This window comes from Papaver somniferum, unplaced genomic scaffold, assembly GCF_003573695.1.
Source record: "Papaver somniferum cultivar HN1 unplaced genomic scaffold, ASM357369v1 unplaced-scaffold_10, whole genome shotgun sequence".
NCBI lineage: Eukaryota > Viridiplantae > Streptophyta > Magnoliopsida > Ranunculales > Papaveraceae > Papaver > Papaver somniferum.
In genome coordinates this window covers 6,036,584-6,047,782 of record NW_020618825.1, presented here as the reverse complement: position 1 = coordinate 6,047,782, position 11,199 = coordinate 6,036,584, and the positions used below count along the sequence as shown (strand labels likewise).

The 11,199-nt window shown below is 39.5% G+C and overlaps 2 protein-coding genes and 1 long non-coding RNA gene across 5 annotated transcripts; all 3 read right to left on the bottom strand.

The window, feature by feature from the left end:
• Positions 1–2,339: 2,339 nt before the first annotated feature.
• On the bottom strand, positions 2,340–4,932 carry LOC113326225. The gene is made up of 5 exons (XM_026573990.1): positions 4,609–4,932; positions 3,739–4,518; positions 3,215–3,607; positions 2,843–3,061; positions 2,340–2,786 (listed from the first exon to the last, which is right to left on the bottom strand). The coding sequence occupies exons 1-5, from the start codon at positions 4,930–4,932 to the stop codon at positions 2,340–2,342; spliced, it is 2,163 nt and encodes a 720-aa protein (XP_026429775.1).
• A 1,004-nt stretch (positions 4,933–5,936) lies between these two features.
• On the bottom strand, positions 5,937–8,263 carry LOC113326096. Of its 3 annotated transcripts, none has more exons than XR_003348291.1 (5): positions 8,006–8,263; positions 7,765–7,830; positions 7,471–7,587; positions 6,566–7,392; positions 5,937–6,295 (listed from the first exon to the last, which is right to left on the bottom strand). It is a non-coding gene; the product is annotated as an uncharacterized LOC113326096 (long non-coding RNA). The 3 variants fall into 3 exon arrangements; XR_003348292.1 differs by having other exon boundaries at positions 6,566–6,639; XR_003348290.1 differs by having other exon boundaries at positions 6,566–7,587.
• A 907-nt stretch (positions 8,264–9,170) lies between these two features.
• LOC113326224 lies at positions 9,171–9,785 on the bottom strand. The gene has a single exon (XM_026573989.1). The coding sequence runs from the start codon at positions 9,783–9,785 to the stop codon at positions 9,171–9,173; it is 615 nt and encodes a 204-aa protein (XP_026429774.1).
• Positions 9,786–11,199: the final 1,414 nt, after the last annotated feature.

Genomic DNA, 11,199 nt, shown 5'->3' with positions numbered 1-11,199 from the left:
GAGAGAAACTCAGAAACCTAATACAAAATTTTCATCATTGATGATTCAAACTCAACTCCTATCTCTCTTCCATGATTCCATCAAATTCATACCCTAGAATTTTCATTACGTTTTCCAAATTCGTTAGTTCCTCTCTTTCGTTAGTAACTTGTTTGGATGGTAAAAAATTCTTCTACCTCGAACACGAATTTGATGTAATTTGTTGAATATCGATCTGCAGCTTTTTTCTCCAATTGAACAGTGTAGGGGGTACCTGCAAAAAACCCTCTGATTCTTAAGTTAGCTTAGGTTTTTCAAAGATAATTTTAGTGGGGAAGATTGGATACCTTTTGGGGTTGTGAAACCCTGTATTTATATGGTGCAAATTTCCGTTTTTTCCTCTTATTTCGTGGTAGGCTTCAATTGCCATAACTGGCAGTGCATGCCTCCTCCAATAACTGGCCCTTGCATGCCTCCTGCAATAACTGGCCCTTGCATGCCTCCTGCAAGCCCAAGAATTAGTGTAAAATGACAAGCCCAAAAGAATAATTTGCTTAAGCCCACAATGGGGCGGATATATCCTCTAGGCCAACAGTATGGTGCGGAAAAATCAGTGAGCCAATGGTTCAGCTCGGTTTGACTCAGCGAGCCGACTCAACCCAACCCGGTGGGCGTAAATATTCTGCAGTATAATCCAATGGGGTGGAAGCATCCAGGGACTATGGAAGTATGGTGTACCGTGAAACACAGAGACCCGCCGATCGGAGGGAGGCTGCCTGACGAAAGAAGGTCGCCGAACAGGATAGCCGCCGGGAAGTGTCGCCGGCAAGAACCACCGTCAACCCACTGTTGTACCGTTGTCGGGAAAGGTGACCGGCGCCGGTTGTCTGTTGCTGCTGACGATAATGACGTCATAACGGAAAACACTAACGGCGTCTGTTAACGGTAACGGAATATTCTTGGTATATTCTAACATCGTTAACGGTAACGAAATATTCCTTATATTTGCTCACGGTTTTAGTAACTGTAGCGGAATATTCTTCGGTATCAGCATCTACTGACGTCATTGCATAATCAGTTACTGACCGTGCTTTTGCCGATGACGTGTCGATTTCTGGTTGGTATGTTCTGGTTGTGTGGCATTGCTGGCGTGCTAGTGAGGATGTGGCACCCCTAAACCTGATTTGGGCCTTTGTACATGGGCTTTGTTGTATTTGTGCTTAGTGTGGCCTAGTTAGCCATTTTTGGCTTGTTGCACATGGGCTTGCACATGGAGTGTTTTTTGGCCCAATTTGCCTGCACTTGGATAACATGAGGAGCTTTTTAGGCCTAATGTAGCCCATTTTTGGGGTAAAATATTAGGGTACAAACATCGTCCCCTCTTAACCCATAATCTGTTATGGGTTAAGAAGTTCGGTTTCTCAATTCTACTGAGTTTGCATTTTCCTAGAGTGTTGCATAACTCGCCCCCGAGCGCGTTGTTCGGAGTGTTATATAACTCGCCCCCAGGAATGTAATGATTGCGCTGGAGTGTCATATATCTCGTCCCAAATGATTGAGGTAACACATAACTCTCCTCAAGTATGTTGTGGTGTCATGCTGCTCAATGCACACGCAAGGCTGTACTTCCCTGCTGGGATAAAAAGTTGAGTTTTTCTGCTATCTTGAATCCGCGCAGGGGGGCAATCCTACTATTCAAGATGCGCGCAGAGCTGAGGTGTGTACATCTTCACATGCCTGGACAGGTGAAAACTTTCGCCACATTTGTTGATGTCCCATATGATGGGGATTCAATTGGAAAACGGAAAAAATGCTCGAACCGTGCATTCACCCTATCTGCAAGGTGTCAGAGATGTTGCTCATAGTAGATTTGAACTGTACTGTTTTGCCATTTAGGACAGACTGCGGATTCGAACGTCCGCAACAGCTTATAATTAAACACAAATAATTTTGATAAAGTCTGGAATACCAAAATAATGTTGAATTAAATTTCTGAATAGAAATAACAAGATAAATACCTACTGATCGACAATGGCTGCCTCGTTAAAACCTTTGTGTGGAAAACCAAATGGGATAAAACCAACATAAAGGAAAAAGAGTGCAACACAGCAGGATTTGAAATTACTCTTTAATGATAAAACTTCTTCAAGTGGAACGAATTCTATGGCTTCCATGGTTTTGAATCTTGAGTTCCATCGAGGTTCCTTAGGTAGTAGGAGCCACGTGACGCTGGTCTTTACACTATGTATGGACCTTCCCAGTTTCCTCCGAGCTTCCCACAGTTTGGTACCATTGTGGCTGCTCGGGTTTTCTTCAAGAAATATTCCCCTGGTTTGAATGACCGTTCTCTAACTTTATGATCATAGATCATCTTGACTGCCTGATGGTATCATACCAACTGTTGTTTGGTGTTCTAGCAACTCTTTATCCAAAGACAGTATGTTGTCGTTTTCCCCAGATTTGACAGCACGAGTTTTGGTAGTCTTGAGATGTACCTCAGTGGGTATGACTGCCTCTGTCCCATAAGCCAGAGTGAATGGGAAAAATCCAGTGGATATTTTTTGGGTCGTTCGGTTGGAACATAAGACTCTAGGAAATTCTTCTGTACATTTTCCCTTCACTTTCTCCAGCCTTTCTTGAGGTTGTCCATAATAACACGATTGGTTGCTTCCGCCTGCCCGTTGCTCTAAGCATAATAAGGAGATGAGAAATTGTGGCGAATATTCAGGTTCTTGCAGAATTCTTTGATCACCCCAGAATCGAAATGCTTCCGATTTTCTGATACTAACTCGCTTGGGATTCCAAATCTGCAGACGATGTTCTCCCATATGAACCTTTTCACATAATGTCTGGTAACATGTACCAATGCCACTGCTTCGACCCATTTGGTGAAATAATCTGTTGCGGATAGTGCAAATTTCACTCCTCCAAGAGCTTTGGGAAGTGGTCCGACGATGTCTAGTCCCCATTTATCGAACGGCCAGGGACTAAAAACTGGATGTAATTTATTGGCGGGCCTTTTTGGAATTGGAGCTTGCTCTTGGCATGGCACACATTTCTGCGCGTATTCTTTAGCATATTTCTGCATGTATGTCCAGAAATACCCATGGGTAAGTATCTTGTACGCGAGACTGCCCCCTCTAGAATGACTGCCACATATTCCTTCATGAGCCTCTACCAATATATGTTGTCCTTCTTCGGCTGATACGTATCACAAAAATGGCTCCAAAGTTACAAGTTTGCGGTATAACAGTCCCTCGATCATTGAATAACTCCATGCATTTTTTTTCACTTTTGAAGAAAGTTTCTCATCTTTTGGGAGTTCACTGGTTGTCAAATACCAGATAGAAGGTTGACGCCAGTCTGAAGCGCTTTGAGCAGGATTGCCTGAATCATCTATCACTATACTGTCAACATCCATATTGTTGTCGGTGTTCTCGGTATCTCTCTGTGCTGATGTAGCTTCCCTCTCGCCCCCACTAGCGTGTTCGAGATCCAGAACAAAGTGGTTATCGGAGATGCTAGGTAACTCTTGGAAATACACTACGACGAAATGGGTGGTATCAGTTTCGACTGCGGAAGAAAGATATGCTAAAGCATCTGCATGCCTGTTTTCCAACCGCGGTCGCTGCCCAATAGATAATTGGTCGAACTCATTTGCCAACTCTCTCTCATATGATCCACATATAGGGTCATTCTATCTTCCTTGGCTCTGTAGGTCCCCAAAAACTGGTTAACTACTAGCATGGAATCAGTTACCAGCTTCACGTTCTTCGCATCTAACTGTTTGAAAGCCTTTAAACCGATAATTTCTGCTTCATATTCAGCTTTATTGTTTGATGCTTGAAAACCCAATCTGGTTTCTTTCTCGATCCTCGAACCTTCGGGAGTAAGGATGATACATCCAACTCCATCTCCACCAACATTTGATAACCCATCAGTAAATACGGTCCGTAATGGTTCAGGTGTATCGACCTCCATTGCGGACTCGCCCCCATCATGATCAGTGGATAACTCTATGGGTTTGAATAACTCTTCTTCTCCTCTGGCAACCGTTTCTATGTCGTCCACAAGGGAATCTTCTAGCAGTGCAGCCAGCGTGTGTCCCTTCTCTGCAGTTCTAGTTTCGTACTTGATTTCATACGCCCATAGAAAATTTGACCATATAGATAGTCGGATGGAATCATCGGCACGTTCCAGAATTCTCTTCAACGGGTATTCTGAGTAGACCACGATCTGTCTCCCTTGGAAATAATGTTTGAGGCGACGAGATGCTTGCAACAGTGCAAGTGCTATCTTCTCAATTTTATTATACCGTGTTTCCGCCGCCGTCAAAGATTTACTGACGAAGTAAACAGGCTTTTCATGCGGATGCATAACAAACAACACTGCACTTACAACGCTCTCCGTTGCATCCAGATAAACTCCGATATGTTGTCCAGTTTTTGGACTCACCAAAACTGGGGGAGTTGACAAATACTGTTTAGTCTCATCAAAAGCCTTTTCGCACTCATCCGTCCAACCAAAATTCACTGCTTTCTTCAAAACATCAAAGCATGGTTTGAATCGATCCGACGAGCATGAAATGAAACAATTTAAAGATGTTAATCATCCCGCTAGATTCTGGACATCCTTCTTCGTTCTTGGGGATGGCATTTCTCTGATGGCTCTAATTTGCTCCGGATTCGCCTCGATTCCTTTGTGCGTCATCAAGTATCCAAGGATCTTTCCCGAGGATAGCCTGAACGAACATTTTTCTGGATTGAGCTTCATTCGATATTTCCTCAATATATCAAACATCTTCTGCAGATCAAGAAAATGTGATTCCTTTTGCTCAGATTTCACTACCATATTGTTGATATATACTTCTATCGTCTTCCCGATCAGATCCTTGAATATATGGTCTACCAAATGCTGGTAGGTCTCCCATGTGTTCTTTAGCCCGAACGGCATTACAGTATAGCATTAAACTCCTCTGTCATTCACAAACGCATTATTCTCTTGATCTTCCTCGAACAAAGGTATTTGGTTATACCCCGAAAAATCGTCCATAAATGACAGTCTTCCGTACCCTGATGTTGCATCCACCAAATCTCTTATCCGCGATAATGGGTATGGGTCACTCAGACATGCTTTATTCAAATCAGTAAAATCGATACAGACATGAACTTTACCATTCTTCTTTGGAATAGGTACGATATTAGACAGCCAGCAAGGATACTGCACTGGTCGAATAAAGCCTACTTCCAACATCTTTTCAACATATGCAATAACTCCATCTTTTTTTCTTTGCACCATACTCCTGATCATCGATATTTATCCTGTGGCAGGCTACATTTGGATCTAAACCAGGCATCTCAGCAAAACTCCATGCGAAAAGGTCGGAGTTTTCCTTTAGAAATATAATCAAACCATCACGTTCGTGCGCAAGAATATCTGCCCCTACGAACGTTGTTTTGCGCTTCTCATCTCCAATCTGGACCTCGATCGGTTTCTCACCTGTTGGGGGTTCAGCTGCGTCCTCTCCCATATATGATTCTAGAGAGAGAGGATTCTGTAATTGCTATTTCTGCTCGACTCGAATAATTTGGTTCCCGCTAACTTCTGACTTCTTATATAGTCCAAAACGTGGATTTTAGGACAGACAAAAACTGTTGAAAATTGGGATATAGGACGCATTTGGACTGTCCAAAAGTATGTCATATTTTGGTGTACTATTTCTTAAATGACGGACTGTATATGTTCAAAATCAACGACAAATTTCATATGAAGAAAATTAACTACTGACTCTGTTTGTCAAAATTTAAGTTTCAAGATTCATCCCAATTTAATTCAGCCGAGTCAGTTTCAGTCTAATAAAATTCAGCTGATTCAATCTGAATGTTATTCCTTTCTTATTTTTCTCTTTCACTTAACTATTTTTTATATTAATACTCGAGACTAGCCAAGATAAATAATTTCTCATAAATCAGCCGATTTTATTAAAATGAACTTAAATTCAGTTAACAACTTGACAACCCAGACACCGCAAGTTCAACAACAAAAGCTACATATTCAATTCATGTTCAAAACAACAAACAAGAAAAAGAAAAAAAGAAAAAAAACTTGATCAATTTCCAAGTGCGGAGATACGTATTGTTGTGGCCATTTAATCATCCCATCGGAAAAATATCTCAAGTGTTCCATCTCTAACACATTGTTCTATATTGCTATTGATGATTTCGTCTATGAGGATTCCATAATTTTCATCATTTTGTGGTGCAGGCGCATCTGCTTTGTTCTTTAAATTCCTCAAGACGGATCCAATCACTAAGTACTGTCCACAGTTAAACAAAACATGTAAGTGTGCATCCAACAACGGTTCAAGCATAAACCACAAGAAAGATTAGATCACCATATTATGGCCATGCTTCAAAAAAAAAAACATATTATGGCCCACGAAGATCATAAAAGAAATGGTAGGGTATATTAAAGACAAATTGTGACTGATAAGGTTCGATCATAGAGCACTTCTAGTTTTATCTTAGTCTTAACTAATGGTTGAATCCTAGTTAATACAAGTTGGAGAAAGAAATGGAAATCTTACCTGTTTATTATACACTGACTTGTGTCACACTAGTCTTCTTAAACTGCAGGTCTAAAAGTTTCCGGGCTACCATACTGTAAAAGTCATGAATGGAGAAAATGATGTGGGCGATCAGTAGAATAAAGCAAGTCCTAGCTGATCGCAACATTAATGCATTTAATGTCTATTCATCTACCAACAATTGCACGATCAGTAGAATAAAGCAAGTCAACCTATGAAAAATCAGAAAGTACAAATTCATGCACATCAGTAGCTATTACTAAAATTCTACCACAAATACTGGACCATCATTTTAAAATAATTGAAGTAGTACACTTGTACACTAAAAAATCACAAGAAGATTCACTAGAGAACTTACTCCTTCATGCATACACATCAAACATTGTAACAAGATAGTACACACTTAAATATCTAAGAAAGAAGAGAATGTATACCTTGAAACTATGTTTGTGTTAACTATGCTAGTGTTAATATCAAATGATATTCAATTTACATAGTGTTTCTGCCATCAGATATCATTGCGAAACTTCAACAGGACATAAAGAAAGAAGCATTAAACGCTCGCCTTCAATTTTGCAAGGCGATGATTATTTTTGCAGCAACACCGTCAAAGAGATCGGCACCTCTTAAGTCATAATTTAAAACATCATAACAGAGTTCAACAAAATCTCCAAAACAAAAGAACATTATTACAAATCTTAAATGTATCTCTCTTACCTTAGCACTATTAATAATTTGAAAAGCAATATGGATATCATCGTTGTCGGCAACAGTAAACAAAATATACAAATGAAATTTTCATGCTTGTAACTGTCCGATATCAATACCTACAATGCAAATAACAAATACACCTAGTTATTGTGCCTACAACGCAGTATTAGTACGAACTTAACAACTGATATTACCTTGATTTTTTCATATTCTCTGAGGGAAACAATCTTCGTACCATCAATAACTCTTATGAATTCTAGACACAATTATCGCATTGTTTCTCCCACTTTCTTCTTGAGCATTCAGAACTCCTTCAACCAGCACCAACAAAGAAATTTTCAACTCGAATGACATTTAAAACATCCCCCCAATAAAAAAAATAAGAGTTAAACATCATTAAGTTCAGAGAATAGGTTGCAGTATTCAATCCATGATCAATTCATATATAAATATGATGCAAACATGCTAGGAAATTTTCGATAACCTACTGTGTAGCTGAAATTCGTTGTTTGTGAGGATTTAGGGTTTTTTCTTCTTCTTATAAACGCTAAATCCTGAAAACCCAAAATTCGGATCACTAAACAAGAAGTACAAATTCATAGAGGAAACAAAGTTTTACACAATCTGAGTTTTTTCTATAACAGTAAAAATGCTAAAACTGAATCAGTATTTCATAAAAAAAAAAAAAAAATCAAGATATTATTATGTCAAAATCACAAGAATTTTTACTCATTCGCGTCTCAATCTGTCCTCCAAACTTGGTTATTTCACTTTTTGATGACGATTCTCTTCTTCTTTTGATGACTGAATTCTCTATTGGATATTCATTGCCATGAATCGGCCGCCATTACTTTCGCCATTCCAAATTAAATCTGTCTATTCAAAATAGAAGATGGAGATGTACAGAGAAACCTTACTGTTGAAAGAGGAAGAGATTCCACTCTCGTTCTCTAGGTAGATTTGGATTTGGATTCCTTTCCAGTTTTTTTTTTTTCTTTTGGGTGATGATTGAGTTTAAAGGCTCAATCTAAGAAAATAAAATCAGAAGAACTGAATGGGAAAAGTTAAGGAGGAAGTTTTACTTTGATAAGATAAGAGCAAATCCTATGGGCAGTATCACCCTTTTAAATGAAAGAGTGCACTACCAATTTTAGCGGATTTGAGACTCTTATGGGTAGTTTTTACCCCATTTTTCTCCCAAACACGTTCATGCACTCATTCAACTAACCACTTGAACGAGTGATTGGTAGTGAAACACTAGTTCCCGTCAAAAAAATTTGGAACTTTTTGAACTAGACGGGGGACAATTTTAGAACTTTTTTTAGTTTTTTTTTTTTGACGGGGGACTTTCCCCTGTTTTAGAAGTTTTTTTAGTTTTTTTTTTACGGGGGAAAGTCCCCCCGTTTTAGAAGTTCTTTTAGTTTGTTTTTTTTGACGGGGAAGGTCCCCCGTTTTAGGAGTTTTTTAGTTTTTTTTTCTTTAACGGGAGAAAGTCTCCCGTTTAGTGTTCCCTTTCATTTTTGCCCATAGTGGCTTCACTCGTTCATATGAACGAGTCCTCTTTCATATGAAAGAGATAGTCTTCATTTGGGGACTACCCATAGGATATGCTCTAAGCACCAAGGAGGAAAATACGAAGACTTTAGTTTCTCCGTGCATTTTTCAGTTTCGATAAGACTTTAATTTCTACGTGTATTTTTCAGTTTCGATAATTTTTTAGATCTAATTTGGCGCCATACCATTAACATGATTCAATGGTTGTTATTTTTATCTGATAGGGGTGGAACTTTGAGGAAGTGGGGGCAAACAGAAACTAAAAAGAACGACAAATTAGTAGTGTAATTTAGCAAATCCAAATTTTTCAATGAAACCTAACTGTATAACATATAACCACTTACGGGATCCGTCTGTTTTCCCTCGCCATAGCATTTTCGTGACACTTGTGGGCGGTCATCTGGTCTCTCTTAACTTTCACGACTCCTTCAGGGGTAACAAACTTCAGACACTGATGATATGAAGATGTGAATGCACCGATCTCATGCATCCAGTCTCGTCCTACGATCGCATTGTAGGGAGCTATACAATCAAGCAACAAGAAAGTGTCTAAAACGGACTTGTCAGCCACTGTTATAGGTATCTTCACTTTTCCAATTGCCTTTGTAACTTCGCCACTGAAACCGATAATTGGATTTTCATCCTCTTTGATCAAGTCGTGTGGGAGATTTATAGAGGAATAGGCTCCTGAAAACAACACACTCACTGAGCTTCCTGTATCTACTAGAATCTGGTGTACATGAATCATGCTAATCCAAGAAGTTATAACGATAGCATCATTGTGGGGAGCATATACACCTATCATGTCTGCTTCAGAGAACTCGATCTTTGTGCATCCAAGCTCCCGAATTTCTGCTCCATTGCCACTGACAAAATCGATGTGATTTGTCAAGTACCATTCTTTTAACTGCCTAAGCCTTCTCCTGGTCTCATCTTCCGATGCTCGACTGGTCATTGAATGAATCCTGGCGTGACTGACATTAACCACATGAACGTTAATCACATGTGATGTGCCAAACTGTCCAGGACCTTTCCCAAAATCCTTTTAAACGTACTCATGTAGTTTTCCAGCGTCTATCATTCGCTGGACCTCGATCTGTAAAGAGCGGCAATTCTCAGTCTTGTGACCATGGTCTTTGTGGAAGTTGCAGTATTTGCTCTTATCACGTTTATCACGTGTCTCCGCTGGAAAAGGCCGAGGGGGATCAAATCCTTGCTTATTTTTGAAAAAGCGGGGGTCTAACAACACCACCCAATATTTCGCTTAGCAATCTATATGGACCAACTCCGAAACACTTTCTAGAGAATCAACTAGATAGTCAAACTCAATCTAGGTAAAAGTATCTCAAGGAGTTAATATCTCTCTCTTGTTTTGATTTACTCAAGATAATAGAAATCATCGAGTCTTTGATCAAACACAAGGAATAACTTGGATGGTACCAAAGACCAATATCCAAGGGTCAATCAACAACCAAAGGTCGGATTTCCAATTGATTGAATCAAAAACAGAACCTGTATTATTTTAATTATATAAACAAATATAATGCGGAAATAGAAATAACACAGACACCAGAATTTTGTTAACGAGGAAACCGCAAATGCAGAAAACCCCCGGGACCTAGTCCAGATTGAATACAGACTGTATTAAGCCTCCACAGACACTAGCCTATTCCAAGCTAACTTCGGACTGGACTATAGTTGAACCCCAATCAGTCTCCCACTGATCCAAGGTACAGTTGTATTCCCTACGCCTATGATCCCAACAGGATACTACGCACTTGATTCCCTTAGTTGATCTCCCCCACAACTAAGAGTTGTTACGACCAAAAATCGCAGGCTTTGATAATAAACAAATCTGTCTCACACAGACAAGTCTATCAAAGGATCAATGTGTCTCCCAAAGAAAAATCCTAAAGTTTTTGTTCCGTCTTTTGATAATAATCAAGGTGACAGGAACCAATTGATAATTCGGTCTTATATTCTCGAAGAACATCCTATATTAATCAATCACCTCACAACAATCTTAATCGGAGATATAAATCTCAATCCAAATATGATTGTACTCGTACGATAGAAGATGCAAGTTCAGATCACACAACTACGATAAAAGTAGTACCGGTATGGCTTCACAATCCCAATGAAGTCTTTAAGTCGTTTAACCTGGTTTTAGAAGAAGAAAACCAAAGGTTAAAGGAGAACCGACTCTAGCACGCAAACTAGTATCACACGTAAGGTATGGGGATTAGTATTGGAGAGTTGCTAGATGTCCCCTTATATAGTCTTTCAAATCAGGGTTTTGCCTTAGTAACAAAGCAATCAATATCCAACGTTAGATGAAAACCTGATTTAGATTCACGCTAATATTTCTC